The sequence below is a fragment of the Prunus dulcis genome, chromosome 2 (assembly GCF_902201215.1).
Source record: "Prunus dulcis chromosome 2, ALMONDv2, whole genome shotgun sequence".
Lineage (NCBI taxonomy): Eukaryota > Viridiplantae > Streptophyta > Magnoliopsida > Rosales > Rosaceae > Prunus > Prunus dulcis.
The window spans coordinates 6,362,554-6,385,881 of record NC_047651.1 but is presented as its reverse complement, the minus strand read 5'-3'; the positions used below and the strand labels follow the sequence as shown (position 1 = coordinate 6,385,881).

The 23,328-nt window shown below is 38.3% G+C and overlaps 1 protein-coding gene across 2 annotated transcripts; it reads right to left on the bottom strand.

The window, feature by feature from the left end:
* Positions 1–13,936: 13,936 nt before the first annotated feature.
* LOC117617386 (ETHYLENE INSENSITIVE 3-like 1 protein) lies at positions 13,937–17,707 on the bottom strand. Of its 2 annotated transcripts, none has more exons than XM_034346730.1 (2): positions 17,533–17,707; positions 13,937–16,408 (listed from the first exon to the last, which is right to left on the bottom strand). In XM_034346730.1, the coding sequence occupies exon 2, from the start codon at positions 16,218–16,220 to the stop codon at positions 14,415–14,417; it is 1,806 nt and encodes a 601-aa protein (XP_034202621.1). In that variant the 5' UTR covers positions 16,221–16,408; positions 17,533–17,707; the 3' UTR covers positions 13,937–14,414. The 2 variants fall into 2 exon arrangements, with proteins under 2 accessions (XP_034202621.1, XP_034202622.1); XM_034346731.1 differs by having other exon boundaries at positions 13,937–16,244.
* Positions 17,708–23,328: the final 5,621 nt, after the last annotated feature.

Sequence of the window (23,328 nt, the reverse complement as noted above, 5' to 3'; positions counted from 1 at the left end):
AGTGTTCTTGTAGTATGGTTCATCCACCAAGAATTCGTAGATAGGCCTTTGTTTCAGTATTCTTTGCCCTTGTAATGTGGTTTTTCCACCAAGAACAATTTTCAAAATAAAGATTTTGTAGGATTTTGCTTTCCAATTTCCCAGTTTATACTTATGTGAAGTTGGAGTTCTTGCATAATATACAACAGTTTAACCACGTGCTAACACCATCGATGGACAAGAATGAATTTGTGATAATTTACGGCTGCACCTAGCTTTTGGGCTAGCTTGCCTACGTACCCTGTGAAGGGATCAAGCAGAACGTAGTTCACCCTCTTTGAATTGAGGTGATGAAAGGAGATTTTGGGACTTGTGACTGAATCTAGTTTTTTAGGAACTAGACTGCCTATCCCTTTTGAGGGATCAAGTCAACCATAGTTCTTTGATTGGGCTGCCCTTTTGGGTTTTCAGCCAACAAAGTTTTTTTTTTTTTTTTTTTGTTAGCTCTAATTTTTGCTTGGACTGCCCTTTCAGTTTTTTAGCCCAACGAATTTTTATTTATTTATCATCAGGCATAAAACTTCTTGACGAATTTTCCTTTCACACAAGGATAAATGCACTTGCCTTCGGAGTTTGACAACTCGTATGCACCCTTGGAGAAAACCTTAGTAATGGTGTAGGGCCCCTCCCACTTGGTTTAAACTTACCATGCATTCTCCTGGTAATGACAAAGAGTCTTCAGATAGTTAAAATCAAATCTCCAGTTGAGAGAGATCTAAACTTAACTTTTTTGTTGAATGTCCCTACAACTTGAGCTTGATATATTTCGAGCCAAGTCTTTTTTTTGTGAGAGCTTTAGTTCTGCTAGTCTCACATTTGCGTTTTCGTCGGGGTTTGTCAGCTGTAAGGCTACTCTTAACGATGACAATTGGACTTGTAATAATAAAACAGCCTCGGAGCCAAACACCAAATTGTATGGTGTACATCCTGTTGAGTTGTGTAAGATTGCCTCAATAGACTACCTATTTGCTTCTTTCTTCCTCAGAGCACGCGTAGCCCTCTTTCTTGCTTTTCGGAGAGCATTCTTAGACGGTGTTTTCTTCAGTTGGGTCTTGAAGACCTTAGGAGTGACCTGAGGCCTAGCCCTCTGAATGGGCTTTGGAACAACGCACTTGATGAGGCTCTCATCAACAATGAAAGTTTTTCTGAACCCTACTCCTTTAGTTGCGGTTGCATCTATTGATATGGTTGACTGCCTAAATACTCTTGATGGGATCAATCTGGCGTAGTTCTAAATTGATTTGTGTGAAGATGGATATTTGATTTATGGGAATTTGGTTGACGTAGCCAGTGATTCAAATTTGGTTGCGATTGCATCTATTGAGATGTTAGACTGCCTATGTACCATTATGGGATCAAACTGGCGTAGTTCCAAAATTTAAAAATTAATGGGTAAGTGTGGCCCAATAATTTAGAATTTGTGTCTTTGAGACAATTTGGAGATTTTTATAGGTAGATGACCTATGAGAAAAATTGGAAATGAATCGGTAAGTGTGGCCCACTAATTGAGAATTTGTGTTTAAGAGATTTGAATTTAATCTCATTGAAATTGACCCATGGGAAAAAATTGGATGGTTTTGTACCATTTTTCTTATTGTCAATGTCCAAGAAAAATAATAGGCAATTTTGATGAACCCATTTATTCATTTGCATTTGGACCCAAATATGGCTATGAGGATTTTAAAATTAATCCATTAACCATATAATAGGCAATTTGGGCCTCTGTAAATTTAATAGGTAATTATTTAGATCACCGATTAAATATTTTGGGCTTTTGAGAACTAATGGGCCAATATTTTTGACAACCCGTTAATTTGTTTCGGGCCTTTAATATTTGTTATCAATTAGCCCATGATCGCTAGCATCTTTACTTTCCTCCATGTTGGCCTACACCCTTTATTTTATCTATATGCACATTCAAGCAAAGTGGCGTACAACCACTTTCTTCTTCCTTTTTTGTTTTGTTTGTTGACTTTTCTTCCTTCCCTAATTATTTTTTTCATATATATTTTTTCAAATAATCACTAAACTCCATGTGCGTCAAATTCACACCTTCACAAGCTGGATGCTCCCCCTGAAGGAGAGAATTGGGAACATCTTGAGAAAAATAAGAAATATGTTCTTGAAACTCAATGTCCATGAAGACATAGTACTTGCTCATGGTGGATGAAAACAGTTGTAACCTTTTAGTGTAGAAGAGTATCCTAAGAAAACACACTTGAGAACCCTTGGATCCAATTTGTCACGGTGGATCGAGTGAAGATGAACATAACAGACACATACAAACACCGTAGGATCCAAGGAAAGAAGACCATGGATCAGATCAAGGTAGACATCATCTGAAGTGGAGTGTGATAATTAGAGAGACGATAGGGCATCTGATTAATAAGAAAGGCAGCAGCCATGAAAGCATCACCCTAATACTTTTTCAAAACTTGCATAATGAAACACAAGGATCGTGCCACCTTAAGTGGATGGCGATTCTTACGTTCTACAATCCTGTTTTGTTGAGGCACATGTCGTCTAGTAGAGAATCCCATGTTGATGGAAGAAATCAATAAGAGTCTGATTGAGGTACTCCTTCCTATTATCATATCAAAACACCTGAGCCTGAGCCCGAAAATGGGTACAAATCATTTGATAAAATCTAGAAAATATAGAAGTCACATCACTTTTCTGCTTCATAAGATAAATCCAACAAGCTTTAGTGTAATTATCAATAAATGACACAAACTACTTGACATTAGCAGAAGTAGGAGAAGAAAACAGACACCAAACATCAGTATTAACAATAGCAAAAGGTTGTTCACTTTTATTGGAGGAAGATGGAAAAGTAACATGATGATTCTTAGCCAACACGCAATGTTCACACCGTAAACTAGAACTCAAAACCTTAGTAAACAAACTAGGAAATAAGCGTTCGAAATACAAGAAAGATGGGTGTCCTAAACGGCGATGCCATAACATAATCTTCTCTGGTTCCGATGTATGATCCCCATTAACTTGAAACACAAAGCCAGCAGAATAAGTTTCTTCAAAATAATAGAGATCAACCCTCCTCTTACCAATTCTTCAAAAACTAGGTGAGGTTGAGCCTTCTTGGCTGCAAGAGATGATGCTTCAGTGAAACCCTCAGTAGTCATAGTAACTTGTCTTTGGGCCTCCGACACACCATGGCTTAATCCTCAGTAAGATCGGGAAGAGGTACAATAGCCAACACACGACTACACACTTGGTTAAGATTGTGATCTAGACTAGCAAGAAACATGTAGACACGTTTTTCAAAAGTGCGTTTCTTTAATTTAGCAATATCATATGGATTCTTAAGATCAGTTGGAGGACGATAGTCCAATTCCATAAAGAGACAATTCATCTTAGTAAAATAAGTGGATAAGGGCCGACCACTTTGTCAAAGTTGAAAGGACTTTTTCATCAATTCATAGACTTGAAAACATGCAAAAGCATCATGATAGGCCTTCTTCACCGTATCCCACACATCCTTCACAGTTTCACATTGAATAAAGTTCAACATGAGATTGGTATGCATGGAGTTGATGAGCCGTAACTTCAGTAAGGCATCCTCGGCCACCCATTCTTCATACTTCTAATCAGAACGGTTGGGTGTAGCTTTGGTTACGGGCAGCGATATGCATCTCTAAAACCTTGGACCAGAGGCTATAATTGTTCCATCTAGTTTGACGTTGATAGGAGAGGAAGCAACGTCTTGTTGAATGGTAACAATGGGTGTCACTACGAAGAGCGTGAAAGGATTAGTTTCACTAGGAAGAGTAGGCATATTGGCAGCGGAATTGGGTTTTGTGTTTAGGGGGAGAGGTAACAACATCAAGGTCAATATACTCTTGATGAAAGTTTAGAAGGCTGCGGCAACACACAGGCAAGGTAAACAACGCTAGAGAGGTGCGACGACATTAGAGAGTGGTTTAGGGAATTTGTTTTAAATTGGGGTTTCAGATCGCAGGTGAGCCAATCAGATCAATTTCTCTGATACCATCTAGAAATATGAATGAATCGAATGATTTTATTCTTCTCATTCTGAGGTATTTATAATATGTACAAAGTATACAAAAAAAGGTAAGTATACAAAGTCAACTATATTAAATAATAAACCCTAAACCTAATTATCACACCAACAATAAGGAACCAAGAGAAGAAAAATGGGTGCTAACTTTTTCTTCTTTATGGTGGTCTGCCAAGGGACACTAGGGAGGAGGCTTGATGTGTTTCTCTCTTCCTAAATGCCTAACTTGAAACCCTAAGAAGGTGTTGTGCTATGGCTATGATTATATAGAGACATAATGTCATACATGTGCCACTAAAGAACCATGTGCCACACCTTCCTCTTCCTGGGCCTTTTTAGGCTACTTTGGTTCTTATAATGTGTCACACTTTGTCTAAGCCTATAAGGTCCATTTTATTATAAATGTTTAAGTCATGTAGGACCAAAACTAAGGTTCCATAACTTTAATTAATTCTTTAAGCTAATCTAATTAGTTTAATTGGTTTAATGACTTAACTAATTAAATCACTAACTTGCCTAACAAGCATTGGTCCTAGTCAATCTTGTGTTGACCACATCAAGTCTCAGGTCAATAGTTTGACCTTTGAATTTGAATTTTTACTTTGACTTTGACTTTGACTTTGACCAAGCCGCAAAATCATTTATTATCTTTTCAATTCTTGATCCATACATTTTCAGTGTGCGATCTTTTAACTTCTAATTAGCAAGGCTGTGGGTAAGAATGATTACTTATAAATCGAATGTCAATAGTATCCCTCTATACAATTCTCCATATTGGTGAAGGCTAATTGTAATTAGTCCTTAAAAGGGTTCCACAAACCATGAGTGACACTTAATGTCATGGCTACGCAAGGTAAATACTATTAATTTAGAGAACCTAGTCAGTTTGTATTACAATGCAATTTGGTCCTTCTCTTATTATAATACTCCATGTCGTGTTGTTAGAATAAGGTTAACTTGGGTCAAATCCCTAAAATGACATCTTTAGGTTCTATGATTCACTTGGTTGTAATTGCAAACGTTCTTATTTCAATCCTGTACTTTGGCCAAAGATTCAACGAATCATATCTTTAGATTATTCTATCTTTTTACTAAGATTAGAAATTCCTTATTGTACATTCACATGCCTCTGTGCATATGCTGAGCATCCTAAAGAACATCTTTAAGTCACATCCTTTTGATACAACTGTATAGTGTTCTAAAAAAATAAACAGCTCATACACACAAGACAACTATGATGTCTTAGGTATAAGGACTAATTTGCATTATCATAACTTAGAATTCTTTGTTTGACACTTTTGGGTAAGACTTCTATACAAGAATTCTTGAGTTGATCGCATTCAGTGAACTCCATCTCTATAGAGCACCTACACACATGTCTCAGTGTCTCTACACAAATGACTTGAGACTAGTCATCCTCCCAATTGAGCAAACATTGTGTGTACCAGTCTTTGCGGATTACCATTGGCCAATTGGTGATCCTATGAAAAGTTCTTGTGAATCAAACTTTTTTAGACTTCTTTCCACTCATATCTTTATCCATGGAGTTGTTACTTTGTGTACATTATGTACCTTAGAGTAACATTCATGACCCTTTGATTATATTAATTATATTATATCCTTAGAATATTCCATTTCTATATTGGCTTCTAAGGCATACATCTAACATCATGTGCTGAAGATTGGTGCTTAACGGTGATGGTGGATAAGCTTCTCATTCCTCAAGAGCTTCTGAATGGTAAGGCTTCCAGTCCTTAAGGTTATAAGGTTCCCAATCCTCAAAATCACCAATATTTTCTGGAACGAGAAGATGTTATGGCTTCAGTGGAGGGCCAAGTTGGGCAACATATGGGTCGTCAAGGTCCATAGGAACTTGGATGGGTTTTGGCCAAAGCTCAGAGATGCGATCCCTACAATCCTTGTACCCCTTGGTTGAACAGTGAGGTTGAACCCTAGGTGGAGAAATTTGAAGGAGGTGTGACCTGGTTGCTTCAAGATGATGGTAGCCTTAACCTTTGTCAGGCTGAGGCTGAGTTGGAGTGTTGTGCAGGGAGATGGATGGTTGGTTCGGCACGGTATGCTCAACACCCTGGGTAACATCATGTTGGTCTAACTGTTGGTGAATGTTCTCTCAATTGCGCTTCAAGGTACGACAGTCGTGCTCAAGTTCACCGTTTTGGTGCGAAAGTGATCATACTTTCTCTGTGATTTTGGTAACATCAACACGGAGGCACGCCATTTCGGCCAGAAGATCGGCATCAGCAGAGTGTCTTCGTTTGGAGGACTCCACATGTCACGTCCTGGGATCGGCTCCGCCGTAGCACGATATTATCCGCTTTAGGCCCCCCTCTTTACCCTCACGATTTTGTTTCTGGAAACTCACGAGCAACTTCCCAGTGGGTCTCCCATCTTGGGATTGCTCTAGCCCCCAACTCGCTTAACTTTGGATTTCTCATGACTTCAAAGCCAGTGAGCTCCCAAAAGGCCTCGTGTTAGATGGAGGTGGGCATACACATATAAGGCACATCACCCCCTCTCCGTTGGTAGATGTGGGATGTTACAATCCACCCTCTTAGGGGCCTGACGTCCTCGTAGACACACTCGCACCACACGGCAGAGTGGCTCTGATACCAAATTGTCACATCTCGGGATTGGTTCCGTCGTAGCACGATATTGTCCGCTTTGGGCCCCCCTCTTTGCCCTCACGGTTTTGTTTTTGGGATCTCACGAACAACTTCCTAGTGGGTCACCCAGCATGGGATTGCTCTAGCCCCCCAACTAGTTTAACTTCGGAGTTCCCATAACTTCAAAGCCAGTGAGCTCCCAAAAGGCCTCGCGTTAGATGGAGGTGAGCATGCACATATAAGGCACATCACCCCCTCTCCGTTGGTCGATGTGGGATGTTACACCACATGGGGAGTGTTGTGCTGAGTACCAAGGCTAGCTTCGCTTGGCATGATATAATATGATGGGCTAAAGAGACAGAAAGGTCTGATGGGTGAAGGAGCCAGCAAGACCAAGAGAGATGTGAGATTCAGAAGTCGGTTCCCACAGACGGCACCAATGTGTTGATGTCCACAACTGGATTCAACTTAGATAGAGGAGGTGTGGAGTCTTCGACAGGGAATGGAGAAGTGGGGACCTTCGGCAGGGGAACCTTTGGTCGCAATGTTGTCTTGCAAAAAAAGGGACATAAGAAGCAATTGTCAAGCTTCAGGTACCGGTGTGATACTTGTTGAAGGTTATCTGATGCTTAAGTCAGTAAGTGTAGTGCGCACAGTAATTTTAGCTGAGTAATGGTAAAGGTGAAAAGTAGTTACCTTTTTACTTGGGCATTATTCCCATTTTATAGAAGAATGGATGTGAGTATTTGCACAAAGTTTTGATGTGGGACTTTGTACAAATCACTGTGGTGCTGATACGTGTCAAAGGCTTAGATTCTACCATTTGGAGCTTCGGCAATCACCTTCAACAAGTTATTGCCGCATTGGAGGAAGATGTCTCTTTGGTAGCTGAGGTCATGATGACGTCATTAGTGTTTAGGGATTTTCCATAAGTGTTTTACCTTCGGCACGTTGTGGGTTTGTATGCACGCCAATCCTCCAGTATCGAATGTGCTCAGTTGATTATGATACAAACAATAGTATCACAGATTATTATGCACATGTGTAACAAATGTAGAGACTCCAAATACAAAATCTTTAGGGAGGTCAGACCACTTTACTTCCAATTCTTCAGGGTTGGATGCATTTTGCAATGGTTGAAAATTGCTCTCAGCAGTATTCACAGGAACTGCAATATGATTAATCAAAATTATATCCACTTAAATTTAGGGCAAATTTAAGTGGCTCACCAACTAAACTCTGGAAAGACCTTTCGATTCCTAGCCTTTTTGGGACCCTTGAGGGAGACAATGGCATGGGCCATTTGGATGACACCTTAGTTGGGTCTGTCATTGATCATGAGACAGGTACCTAGAAGTTGGATTCAATCCATCAGATGATCTCTAAAGATGAGGAAATTTCTATCCTGAGAGCACCCACTGGTCATAGGGAGGACATAGATCACTTAATTTGGCCATATGAGAAAAGTGGTAGGTATACTATTAAATCTGGCTATCGTTGGAACCATCACAAAAACCAAGTACTGAACCATTAATATCCCTTAACCTCCATCACAATTACGAAGGACATCTGGAAAGCCTTATGGAAGATTCAACATATCCCTTAACCTCCATCACAATTACGAAGGACATCTGGAAAGCCTTATGGAAGATTCAACATCACCCCCCCCCCCCCCCAAACAAAAGAATCAATAATTTCATGTGGAGGATCTTTAGAAAAAGCCTTGCAGCCAATGACAACCTATACGAAAGAAGAATCAGAAAATCGCATATTTGCCCCATCTGGGAGTCGCATGAGGAGACATTTGAGCATCTTTTACTTCTATCTCCTTGGGTTAAAAGTGTAGGGTTTGGTGGCTACCTAACTTATAGAGTCAACCCTCAGGAAGTCACCAATATTGGCCAATGGTTCTCCAATATTCTCCATATCTATGCAAAAAGTAAGGATGACTTAAGATGGGTCATGGCACAAATTGCTTTCACCTAGTGGAACATATGGAAAACCAGATGTAATGTTGTATTTGAGCTCCAAAGACCATCCCCAGAAGCGATGATGTATGCTACCTCAATTATTGTAACCATTTTCCTTATTGCCCAAACTGTGCATACCCACAACAATATTCTGAAGTTGAACAACCATCAAACTACTCCCTCTGTTTGGTTACCCTCATCTGGAAATACCGTCAAATTCAATGTGGATGCTATGTGTAACCTGAGAAACGGCAAGGTCAGACTTGGAATTATAATTAGAGAGTCTCAATGCAAGTTCATCACCGCAAAAATAGTTCAAATCACCACAAGTGCTTTGGAAGCCGAGGCTTAAGCACTTCTATGGGGAAGCATGTTTGCTCAGGAGACGGGGAAAAGACATGTAATTTTAGAATCGGATTCAAGGTCTATGACTCAATGCTTAAATGGTAATATTGCGAGAGGGCCTTGGACGATGTATTCCATCCTGAACAAGTTCAAGGAGAAACATTCCAAGTATTTTAATTGTCATTGCTCTTGGATTCCTAGTTCAGCGAATGAAGCAGCCAATCTTTTGGCAATGAAAACGAAGGAAAGGATGCACATGGAAGTGTGGGTCATTAGACCCCCATCTTTTCGAACCCCTGTTCTAAACAAAGATGGTCTTCTTTGCCCTCCAAGTATTTGGCTCCATATTTCCTGTTGGAAGGAATGGACGTGTGTTAGGCTCTGCTTATGTGCCTACTCATGTAACTCCTTTAGCTGGTTTATCTTTGGCACTAGCAGCGTTTTGCTTTTGGCACATGTTAAATTTAGTTGGTTTTTAACCTTGGGCACCATGTTGCTTCCCTTTGTGGCTAGGCCCTCTTGATTTGTAGCCTTGTAGTGGTTTCTATGCCGTCTATTGAATGCAGCACTTCAGTTAAAAAAAAATCCACTTAAATTAAATTAAAATTTTTCTTTAGACTCAAATGGTTAGGGTAATTAACTGGAGAACAAAATTAGTAAAGAGAAATGCAAAATTTACCCAGTAATTTGCAACCATCATGGATTGAACATCATAATCTTGTGGTGAATTAGAGAAAAATTAAAACCTTGTAAAGAAGTTGAGAATAATTAATCAAAACCTTGTGACAAACATGCAAACAAAGCAATGGCGCACATCCCTTGGGAGTCCTTGATCATGGTTGTGAGAACTCCATGGCCTGCAAACCGAACCTCTAATTGAATTCTTTAATCAATATTATTGGATACTAAAGTTTAATGCCGAAATTTCATATATAGAATACATATGTATATATATTTAGTTAGCTCCTCATGTACAGCCATGCGCAAATGATTTGTTTATAATTAACAAGAAACTTTTTTTTATTTTCTAGGAGAGGGTAAATTTTCTTTTAATTATCCACTTGTTTTGTGGAAATATAAATTTGTTAGTCTACTTGGGTGGACAAGACTAATTATAGAGTGGTGCTTGAGACCAATTAAGGTTTTTCGCTTCCTACATTCTTCGCAAATAGCCCAAATAGTTTTTTTTCCCCAATATTTTGTCAAAGCAATTGCTGACAAATTAAAAAACAACAATGGTTGTGATTATAATGTTAAAAATAGGGAGCTGATTTTTCCACTCCCTTTTGTCCATTACACTCCCTTTTGTTTTTGTTTTTTTGTTTTGATTGAAGACAAATTTCAGTAGATGAACTTCAACGGTACAATAATCAAAGACATCAACAAGATATCTAAAGTACCAATCTCAAGAGGGCAACAAATTAACATGCTAAAAGCAAAACTAAAGCAGACACTAAAACTACTGGCCCACATCACTACAATTAATCATAAGCCTCTTTTGATTTTTAGTACTTTTTACTATAACATACAATTTCCCACAAAAAGGAGTGTAAGTGGACAAACGAGAAGTGAAAAAATTAGCTCCCTAAAAATATTGGGATTTCATCTTTCCCCATAAAGTTGATGGCTTATTGGTGGTGAGGTACTCAGCCAACCCCTTGTGCCTCCCAATAGCCTATCATGGCCTTAAGCCTATGTATTTTGGGTAATCATCAAACAATATTATGCACACAACGAGGAGCGAAGCTAGAATTCAAATTTTAGGCAGCCGAAAAATTAACATATATTAGGGGTGTGGAAGATCTAATTCAATTCGGAAAATCGATTGATCCAGTCTAATTCAATTCAATTTTTATTGGTTTGAATGATTTGACTGATTGGTTGTATCCCTAATTTCAAAAATCAATATGATTGGATTGGATGACGGATTTTCTTTTGTGAGAATTCAATCCAATATAGTTTGTTTCATGCTTATTTTGCTTGTGTAGGTATGTGCAATTGAAAAGGTTATGAACATTTTAAGTTATTTGATGGAGCCATGTTTAATATATAACTAGCCCCTTGTAATATATAGATAATGAAAACAATTTTCTCTAGCATTTCTATTATATTTTAAATTTAAGTATATCAATGTGTTTGGTTAGATAAAACCTTTAAATATATATATATATATATATATATTGAGTACAAGTGATAGTCTAAACTAAAGGAGAAGAGGATTTCTCACACACACAATTAAGAGGCTATGTGGGTTTGAACTTGAGACCTCTGGTCTGTAAGTCAAGGCCCTTTTCCACTGGGCTAGATGCCGTTGGCTTGATTAGATTAAACTTAATGATAAATGTTTCATATTTCATCATTGTCTTTTTTCATTATCAAAACCCCACATCCAATCCAATTCAATATCAATTTGATTGAATTTAAAAACTAATTTGTAATACTTATTTAGAAATATGTTAAACTCATAGTCATTTCAATTATTTTTTTGTCAAATATTTTCAACCTATTCGGCTAGTTATCTAGTCCTAAGATTTTTCAACTAAATCTATCCAACTATAGCCATCTTTTCTTATTTTTATCTTAAAGAAACCAAAATATCTTTTAAAGACAAAAGACACATTATTATCCAAAATTAATTTATTGGGTGCCCATTAACTCAAAACATACAAATTCCTCTTAGTTTGTACAATTCATTACATTGATTGGAGGGAGGCTTATAAAATATTGGGGACGATGGCCATTGTGGGCCTGCAGGTGGCTCTGCCCCTGCACACAAATTTGTCAATCTATGGTGAAGTGTTGAAGCGATCATGGTCTAAGGCCACCGCCGTGAGGCCTTTCGGCTTTTGGTCAGGTATCCCCGTCATAGATTGGATACCTGTGACCTTTTTTTTGGGGTTCTGTTCAATATGCAACGCCGGTGGTGCTAATGACACAACTTTAAAGTTATGTGTACACATGACTGAATTTTGTTGGACGGTACCAATCATCAATGCCAGCTACTGCTATTGTATAATTTCTCATCTCTTGCAATCACAGGGAGTCATTTCCTTTCAGTGGAGGTATTTAATTAAAATTAATTTTAAAAAAATATATAAAAGTCTAGGTGCATTCAATTTGGACTTTAATGAACTTTTATAAAGTCTATAAAATTCATACAATTATATGTGTGTTCAATCATGACTTCTAATAATTCCACAATGGTCTAGGGGGTTTGCAAGAAGTCTAACTAAAACAGACTTTATGCAATCAATAATGCTAAAGTTACCAAATTTGAATCCATTATATCTCCCACATGAATTAAAGAGTGATTAATTATTTTTTTAAAAAAATTTATCTGATTAACCAAAATCCCTAGATTGATCAACACCATTACCGTATCTCACAACCAAATAAACCTTTGCACGACACCGTCCGTCGTCCTTCATCACTGCATTGATGGCCCCGCATTGAGTGTATAGTAGATAGCCATTAGAGTTTGAAAACTTGATAACTAGATGCGTTGTAATGTTCTAATACGCTATTTTCTAGTACAAGTGATAATCCAAACTAGAGGGGAGAGAGTTTCAAATACACTAGTGATAAGTTTACAATTTTTGTTTTTGTTTTTTGTTTATATGAAATGCAGGCAAGACCACAATTTACAACTGCAGAGGACCTCGATTTTTTTCTTTCTCATACACACTACTGAGGTGCTATGGGGGTTCGAATTTGAGATCACTGATATGCAAGTCAATACCCTTTTACACGAACTAGACCCTGTTTGCCGATGTATTTTTTAAAATACGATTGGTACATAACACTTTTCTAAAATATGTATTTGAAAATTAAAATTCAAATGTTTTTACGTGTATAAAACGTTTTTAAAAAAGACAATTTAAAACCCAAAGATTTAAGAATGTAAAAGCATACACAAAATCTATAACAAATTGGAAAGCTTGAAACGGTTGAAAGTTCTGAAAATATTTTTAGAGAAGTTTTATGGGACCAAAACCTATCTCACGAGGTTGTTGGGCCCTCCCATCAAAACCTATCTTATCCAGGCTGATGTTGATTCTCATTGTTAGAGTTTTGGTAGGGTAGATGGATGTGGGTCTCATTGTGGAAACACACTATCCTATTTCGGTGTCATGTGCCTTTTTTGTATCTCTTTTTCCATGAATTATGATTTCTGTATCTCTCTTTTTCCATGAATTATGATTTCTGTATCTCTTTTTCCATAAATTAGTATATAAGGAGAGAAATAAGAAGAAAGGTAGTGATGCCGGGATAGAATAGTTTACGTCACTAGAGGATTCACGTCCAATAACTGCTTGACAATCACTTATGCACGTACGGACTCTCGGTTCATTAGTTTTCCTTATTATAAATCCAATCCTTTCAATCGATTAAAGGTCCGAACATTTCTCCTTTGCTTACACGACTTGACAGTGACTTTCAAAAAGAATCGAAAGTAGGGAGACTAGAGTCAACAATGGCAACTGCTCTCCAATTATCACTATTGCCACTACTAGGTGAAGAATGACTACTTTCAATGAACTTGCCTAACATCGACCAAAACAAAAACAATTGCCCAACTTTGACCCGTTTTCTGTCTCTCTGACTTTTTTCCCCATTCCTCACATGTAAGACCATTCTGATAGATGTGACAAAATAAACAAACCTCCACGGAAAACTTAAAAAACTTGGCATTTATTCACCAAACAAAAAAGCACACTTGGCATTGAGGGGCCAGGTTAACTTGAAAGCAACAAGGTTCAGTTTCAGCTCAGCCGCGCATCCGGACGGGAGGGGGTTTCTATCTAATTTATATCACATAATTTGCAAAAAATGAGTAGTTGGAAGTTTTATCAGACCTAACAGGGCATTGCTTATGCAGGTAGAAGAGTGCTGATATTTCAATTCGAGCTTTCCCCTGATAAACTGCGAAAGCAAGAATGAATTGTTGATAACACAAACTGAAAACCAGTTGAGAAACAAGCAAAATGTTTCTAAGATACATGAAACCACCACCACATATATAGATGTCTCTGTATACATTACATAACTACATGCCAACAATGACTTTAGCAACCAGAAAATGTTTCTAACATTTCAACAAAAGTACTTGTATTAGATTGGCTTCTTTCCAGTCCTTTATTGGCCCTACCAAATACTGCACTGAGAACAACTAGACAACCTATACTTGGATGATGAAGTTGCAGCAAGAGAACCCCCAATTTCTTCTAAAAGGTCCGACAGATATAATAAGCAGCTAAACTTAAAAAACGAAGCTTCACCTGTTCAGTCCAGAACTGTATGGGGATATCCTCATTCACCCCCAACCCCTCGCCAAACAACATAATATACAGCCTTATTCAGATAGTGGAGCAGTCAATATATGAAAACCCAAATTCATCAGATCCAAAATGCATCTTGCTTCAACATTGAGTCATCATTATAGTCGACTGAGTTAAGGTGAGTGCCAAAACCTAAGTTGACAGGATCATTGGGATGGTTACCATATGGAGAATCAAATAACTTGCACGGATCAAACTGAATTTCTGAGGGTGGGAAAACTGGATGAAGCATAGGCAAGGAGGTCGGTTCAGACATGTTGCGTCCTATAACCAGCCCTTGACCATAGAAGTTATCCTCCATTGGAAATTGAAATTTCACCTGCTGCTGGTTGTGGTCTTCGACAACATTGAGGTTTCCAGGATTTGAGTTCTTGTTCTGCTGAACATTACTATCATAGAATGACATCAGTTGAGATATCATTTTCTGCCCATCCTCAGCTAGTCCAAGTCCCGAAGCATTAAAACTACTTGTCTGGTTCACTGGTTGTTGAATAGCTGGCTTAGGTTGAGTAATGGGTAGAGAGAAGCCCACAGGTTTGTCGTTGTTAAGATGAAAGCCTGACATTCCAAACACTTGTGAAGAATTACCCCGGTATGCACAATTCAACTGGTGATTGTTTCTTGCAGTTATGTCGAGAAAGCCTAGGCGGCAATCATGATATGGGCATTGGGGGTATTCACAGGTGTAAATCTTCTGATTTAGCATCATCTGTGGCTCTTCGGCCAGCTGCTTCCTCTTCTGACCAAAGTCTGAGTTGGTCTCAATCAGCTCTCCCTTAATCTGAGGTACCATCCTCTCTCTTTGTCCAGCTGTTCCAATATTGAAGTGATTAACAAGAGGTTTGCAATCCTCTACTTCAACATTTTGTTCATCATCCACCCCTTCAACATCATAATCACTGGTACCGCTGATTGTAAAAGACCCACTCCCAACAGCTGATGGAGGGGGACATCTATCAGGATACAACCTCCGGGCCAAAGCTTCCTCCTGGTTTATAATGGCTAGCCAAGTAGCACTCTCCTTAGCAGTCATTTTGTCCTGCAAACATTTAGACTGACGAACAAGCTTGCGGATCTTGGAAATATCAGGTGACATGTGCTTTATCACAGCCGTGAGAACACTCACCTTCCAAGCCTTCTTCAAATCATGAGGCTTCTTGTATGGGGGAGGACCCTGATCCTTTGGTAAATTTAATTGAGGCCACCATTCCTCATTACCCGTAGGCCACCAAGGTGGGGCAACACCCTTCTCCAATGGAAAACGTCTTTGGGGTGGATCACAGTGCTGCATCAAAGCTGACAAAAGGGAACCAAGAGTTGTGTCTTGGAGCTCCTGCAAGGTGTGAGGAGTGGATGCCACCGCACTGCAGTCTTCATTTTTCCCAGGGATTGAATGATCTGCCTGATACTTGGAAATTGCAGCCGGGCCATTACGATCAAACCTTACTTTTTCCTTCCACCACTCTCGAAGATTGTCAGATGCACCACTCACTGGTTTTCCTTTTTCCGGGATAATCCCATAAACAAAACCCTGAGCTTTGCAAACTTCCATCATTTTCAGCATATATTTCAGGATTCCATCTTGTGCCCGCGACATCTTCTTCCTCCGAGCTTGTTCCTGTGATTGACGCTGCCTTGCATTGTCAACTCCTTCCTTTCCCTTACTTTGTTCTTTAAGTCGCTTCAATAGCATCCGATCTCTCCACATCCTCCTCTCAAGCTCATCAACATCCATTTCTTCATCACTATTATCCTCCTCTGCTGTTGCCTCTGGGTCATGCTCTGGAGCTGCCTCTCCTTCCCCAGGAGGAGCCGAAAGGAAATCAAGATTACCACAGAAACCCATTTCTTCAAAGATCCCCATTTAGCACCGACAAAGAGAACAGCCCTGATTTTATATACGAAAATAAAATTGAGCAATTAAATGCAGTCCAAATCAACTTCACCACCACTCTAGAACTCTTTAAAAGATTTCCAATCTTGCGAACAGATATTAGCTTTAAACTTCTTATGAGCCAAGGTTTCTCAATAAAGGATACTCAACCCAAACTTCTGCAAATGAATAAATTACAAATAAGTCAGTTCAATCCCGAAGTGTCACGTATCATAGATCAGGTAAATTGAACTCGCAATATTAACTCTAATTGAATGAAAGGAAAAACAAGGGAAAGTAGATATTTCATAAATAAGGAGTAATTACAAATAAAAAAAGTATTTGGACAGAAGCACCTAGACACGCCATACATTACATTAGCATGAAACCAACAACGAATGCAAACAAACGAGGTGACGCAACAGATCTCCATGTTCTTACACTAAAAGAACCCAAAGAATAAACCCTAGAACATGGGCCTCATCACTAAAAGCAACAAAATAAGTTACGAACCAAAACAAAAGATAAGGTTCTTGAATAACCGAGAAAAAAGAACCAAAAACAAAAACCAAAAAAATTCATCAGTGACGCGAAAAACATGAGATCATTACAATAAAAACTAAATTTAAGTTATATGTACATACCCTGCAACTGCAAACAACCACTAAAGCAGAAAGAACATGGAAAACTTCCCCCAGATCCACCATCACCGGATTCATTTTGTAATAAATAAATAAATAAAACCATATTATTGAATTTTTTTTTTTTCCTTTTGGTTTACACAAACTGTTATAAGCTTAAAACGCGGGTTTACAGCATATATTTCACCAATCTAAGCAACATAATTCAATTATTATTTTCTTCCATTATTTAATATAAATTCAGAAATTCAGGGTAGCCCTCTTTTGGATCAGAAGGTTGTTCAAAGCTGTCCGTCCCATCCAGATCCAAACATATCCAATCCAAAATTCACAAACAAAAAAATTAAAAGAAAAAACACGAAAATTAAAAAGATGAGCTAGAAAGAAAAAAAAATTGTTAAAACGCAAACCAGGACCTGCACCTAAACGAACTACAAAACAACAAGGCACACCAAACAAAACCCAGAGAAAAAATATTACTAAGACAAAAACCAGATAGTGGTGCATATCAGATATAGCAACAGCAAAAGATCAACCATCAAAACCAATGAAAAATCACAAGACTGAGAACAAAAAAATATATTTATAATCAATTCTGTAGACCAGAAGACAGAGAAATGAAACGAGTACTTCAAATAAAAAAGCAGAAAGATGAGAGGTACCTGATTGATGGATATCATGTGTTAATAGGAGAGCATTGAAGCTCCTCAAGCACCCTCTGATTGCTCAGAGAGAGTCAGAAGAGAGAGAATTTAGTGGGTTTTCTTTCCCTTTCTTAATGGAGGAAGAAAATGAGAGAAAAATATAAGAGTGGCGACTGCAGGGAAGGGACAGAAGATAGGAAGAAGCAAAGGTGACTTTTTATTTAACTAGAGTCAGGTTACGTTTTAACCGCGGTTAAGACGTGGGAGGCAACCTTTTGGTTTTCCCTTCGCATATGAAAAGCTTTTTAATTGTGGTCGGGATTCTCTTCTGTGCACTTCCTCACACTGAAGTCATTGGTGCTTCAACCAAACAACCATGTTACATCCCATCATGTGGTCACAAGATTATTCCATGGTCAATTCATCTCATTGAATTGAATAAAATTTAAATTTTACTTATTTTATCGGTGATTTTAATACTTTTTTCTTATACAAGCGATATTGAGGAACACAGCGCATAAACGTTTTTAGTAGTCTTCTTATTATTTATTTATTTTTAATATTTATGAATCTCAAACTCGCACCATACATTTTTTATTTTTTATTTTGTATAAAAAGGAAAGAAATTAACTATGTATATTAAAAATTTTCTTTTATGTACATCTGCGCATTTCGGAAATTGTTACGTAATAGTTAATTTTGATATGAAATTTGTTTGTTGCCTATAAAAGAGAAAAATATAATCACATATGCGCAACGGTATGTTTCAATCTAATATGCATTTTGATATAATTGGTATGCATACTTATTTGCTTTCATTTTGTAAAAAAAAATTACATCCAATGATCTATATATGATTAACAACTGAGATTCTATTATTTATGTTAGCTATTATTGATTTTTTTTATTTTTTACAAAACCATTATTTCATCAAAGTTGTCAACGTATGATATTTGTTTTTGTGTTCATTTTTTTAAGGTTTAATTGCTCTAGTTTCCTTTTAAAGTATGGTCAAATCTCATATTGCTCTGTGAATCTCAAATTGACCCACTTTGATTCCTGAACTGATGTTTTGTGTCTCACTTTGTCCCTTACTATTAAATCCTTTAATAACTCTGTTAAAAATGCTAACATGGCACGAGCGAGACCCACTATTTTGCTAAAATACATACCACATAAGTGCTATGTGTGCAAAAACATAATAAAATATTTTATTTAAAAAATAATGATTTAAGATAAACAACAAATAATAAAAATAATGTTTTTAAATATTTTATTTTTTAACGAAAAAAATAATGTTTTTAAATGTTTTATTGTTTAATGAAAAAAAAATTTCAATAAGCCAATTCCCACCCAAAGACCGCCCTTCCTTTTACGTCAAAACCCAATAGTCACCACCATCACTCCCCAAGCAAGACATAGCCACCTCTCCTGAACTTCTTCCACTCACAGCCACCCCCACCTCTAACAACCACCTACATGTATCCACCGAGCAACTTTATCTTCATCATAGACAAAGAGGAGTACCAAAACCCAAATATGATAGGTGTGCGGACTCGTACTTACTAATGAAGGCATGATCCCGCTTTTCTTCTCCTAAACTTGGCTTAGCATTTTTAACCTAACGGGCTTAATGGTAAAGGACAAAGTGAGACACAAAACATCGGTCAAGGATCAAGGTGAGTCACTTTGAGTTTCAGGGGCAATGTGAGATTTGATTATACTTTCACGGTGTATTAGAGAAATTAAACTTTTTTTTAATTATTAAGAAAAATTAAGGGAAATAACATAGGAAAGATGAGTGGGATTTTAAGAAATTCTATCAAACGAGCACATGAATAGAAGTCTCTCTTGCAAATTTGGATTAGGCTAGTTGGCTAAGATAGTGTGCCGACCAGGGACATACCTAGAAAGATACTAACCTGGACTATAGCCTAGGTGACTTTTCTTGTCTTTCAATCAAAATTACATGTAGCCCACCTCTGCTAGCTAGAAGGTTGACTTGCAAATCTTTGCGAAGGATAAAAACAGTGTAAACATAGTGTGAAATTAAAGTTAGCTGATATTGGAAACTTTTTTTTTTTTTTTTTTCTTTTTGAAAACATTGGAAACTTTACCTTGGACTAATTATGCTCTACATAAATTCTAAGTTGATAAACACGTGATCAACTATTTTTAGATTTTTTGGAAAACCATTCATATCACTAGCTTTCCTTTTCTTCATACTATAGCTAAAAGAATTACTTCCATTTCATTTTGTCATAGAGTTCCTATGAGAAAATCAGTCAAAGGCTTTTATTATCATGAAATAGAGAAAACTATGATAATAATTTTGGCGTTCTTGCTTGTATGAATAATGAATTATCGATCAGTGAGATTTAATGAATTAATTAGTTGCTGACATGTTGGCTTGAATATATTATTCAATAGGTTATACTTTTATAATGTCGGATCGACATAAAAAACCTAAGAGATCAAAGATTCTTTGGAATTTTTTTTGTTATCAATGAAATTCACTCGTATCATTGAGTTTTCTATCTTCTTAGTAGGTTTGTAGGTCAGGTAAATTTAGCTCACCCCATTTTGAAATCATGAGTCTGTCCTTGGTGCCGACACCATTGCACCAAAGTTTGAGTCATCCTCCTCCTAGATTATAGTAATTTATAATGTCACATTGTCAAAACAAAAAAAAAAAAGAAGCCTTTTTTTGGCAAAATGATGCCAAATCAAATTGTAAAATAGATAGATTTCTTTAAATAATAAAACTTAATCATTATAGAGCAACTTTACCATATAGTCTTGTTGGCTAGTCATTTTCTAATTTTGGTTAATTCCACACATGAGAAAACTAAATTCTTTATTTATGTACATCACAATGCATTAAATATGTCAACGTTACCAACACAATAACTTGGTTGATTGTAAAGCCTAGTCTTCAAGGTAGAAGTACCGAGGTCAAGAGGTGTTCATTCCTTGGCCGTGATCGGTTGAAGAAGTCCAAATCCAATGCATTCATCGAATATCAATCACACATTGTGGCTTTCTTTTATTATTAATTGAAATACGAAAAATGTTGTTTTGAATAATGGTCTCATTAAATGTAAGAACCCAAAACAAAATATCAAAAAGAAAGAAAATATCTAAAAAGGTAAGGAAAATATCTTTTAGCGAAATGACCAAATTGCCCTCGCATATTTTAATGGGGAAAATTTGACTTTTTAATCGGGAAAGAATTTGGGAATTTCGCCTACGCCATTGCGTAGAGCGCGGCGAAAGGAGTTCGTAGACACGGAGTAGACCCGAATCGGAGCCGTAACGAAGAAGTTATGGTCTAAAAATCGCGAGGGGCAAAATGGTAATTTGGTCAAAAAGGCAGATATTTATATCACTCTCTCTCCTCTCCCCCGTCAGCCCTCTCTCTCTCCTCCCGCAGCCAAACCGCCCGCGATCTCCACCCATTCAACTCGTCGCCACGGCCACCATACTTGGAACCGATCTCCGCCGTGGGTACCATTGGAACCGTGACTTGACCGCCGTTCTTTTCCGACCAACACCAGCCTCGGGGGTGCCGGAATCTTGCCGGCAAACCATGATTTCCGACGATGGTTCGTCCGAATGCCACCCGAACTTCCAGCTCAGATTTCTCCTCCGTTTCTCCACCAAATCGATCGAGTAAGGTATGGTTTTTGACCTATTTTTCGTGCTCTAGCTGATGGGTATATGGGCTTCGATCGATTTTAGAGTTAAGGGGTTCGATTTACGACTTGAAGTTTGGCCAAAACTTCGGCCCCTCGAAACTACCATTTTCGGTCACTTTTTGGGGGTGGTCCAAGAACAAAAGTGACTCCAAATGGGGTGTTTTACCTAGGGTAAGAGTTTGGAGTCTTGGTTCCGAGATTTTTGGGCCACCCGGTATCGCTTTGGACACCCAAAGCTGCCCGCGCGTGGGTGAGGATACTGATATAATTCTGTGCAGATTTGTGACCCTCGTGTCGTCACGAGCGTGTGGGATTTCGCGGATCTCGTTTCGGAGTCCGTTTGAGCCCCGAACGGATTTTCCATATCGCGCGATCCGTGAGTGCTGTGTCGTTAAATAGTCGGATCGAGCTGAATTTTGGATATGTCGGTCTACGTGATTTCAGGATCACGTAGAATTCTACGGATTGCGAATCGGAGTCCCGGATACTCCGAAATCGCGAACCCTGGGGCTAGGGTTTGAGTTTTAAGCGATAACGCGATTTTGGCCAATCCGACCGTCCGATTCGGACCAAATTCGCAGAACATGGTTCCTGTTGTGTGAGAAACCTTTAAGGAAATCCAGATTGGCCATCGGAGATTGTGGACCCAACGGGTCCCTAGTCGGCCGATCTGACAGTTATCGCTTAGCTGAGTATCGGACCTCCCAAAACTGGTCCAACTGTCCGAAAAGGCTAATGTGGGCATAGGAGTATTTTATTTCTAGGAGCCGGGGGCAGGGTGTTTAATTGAAATTCGTTTTATTTCAGCAGTTTATTAATTTAATCTTTCGGGGTAATCAGGCACCAGGAGCCCGACAGGATTTTAAAAGGAGACCTCTGAGGGATCGAAGTAGCTCGGACCATCAGTGAGTGGGCCTTCTTTCATAAATCAGATTTCATGAATGAATTGATGTGCTTTTATATAAAATAGATTTTATAAATGATTTTATATACATGAGTTTTACATGAGTTTTATAAATGAGTTTATTTGAGTAAGTTTCTTCATTCAATCTTTGAGTAAGTTTTAATACGATTTTGAATATGAGCAGTACAGTAATAATTCTATAAGTCGGTGCTGCTTATTTACCAGTTACAGAAACAGAGTTTGAGTTTTGAAACAGTTAAGACCGCAGCACGACTTGAGTTTTACAGTTATTATTCAGATATTTCTTTTTAAAAGGACATTATTTTAAAACCACCTCGTACCCGTTTTTCTTTATGGTGATCACCCAGAGTCGGACCGATGTCTACGGACATCCAGTCAGATTATAGTTCAGTCAGTGCACTTGACTTGCCTCACGAGTTTCGAGGACGCTCGGACCGTGGGTGCCAGGATTTGCGGCTCGGCAGACTTGGTGTCCCGAGACCTGCCAGGATTGCGGCTCGGCTGACTTTATGTCCTCGAGACCTGCCAGGATTGCGGATCAGGCTGACTACGGTCCCCTGCACCCTGCCAGAGCGACTCGAGTTGACTTGGTGTCATCGAGGAATCTGCCGGCGGGACAGGCTGATCATAGTCCCCTTATTTCGCCAGTTTGCGGCTCGGGTAAGTCTGTGTGACGCCCGAGACCTGCCAGGGAATTGACGGAAATGACAGGGGTACATACTGGTGGTATTTTCAAAGGATTCTGAGTTTCTTTATTAAATGTTGATTTTCAGCTATTATAAATCAGTTTTTCTGATTTTTTGGACATAGATCCCTTTATATTTATTCAGTTATGAAAGGTCTGAGTACAGAGTTTTTATACGCGTTTGATTTCAGTACTTTTATGAAAGCTTTGAATTCAGGGGTTTTTGTATGAAACTTTCGAGCTTGAATATGACTGATATAGAATGCCTTGAATTGACTATGCGTGATGTAGAAGGTAAGTATTCAGTTTTATTTAGTTAAATTTTTTTTTTTTACAATGGGGGATATTATGTTTATGAGAATTGCTTTGAAGAACATTATTTTTGGTCCACTCACATTTTTTTCAAACTGTTTTTCGCCCCCAGGCCATAGAGGTACGCGGGATCCACCACAGGGCCAGTCATAGCTTCCGCACCACCAAGTAAGGTAGCGTTGTAGAAAATCCTT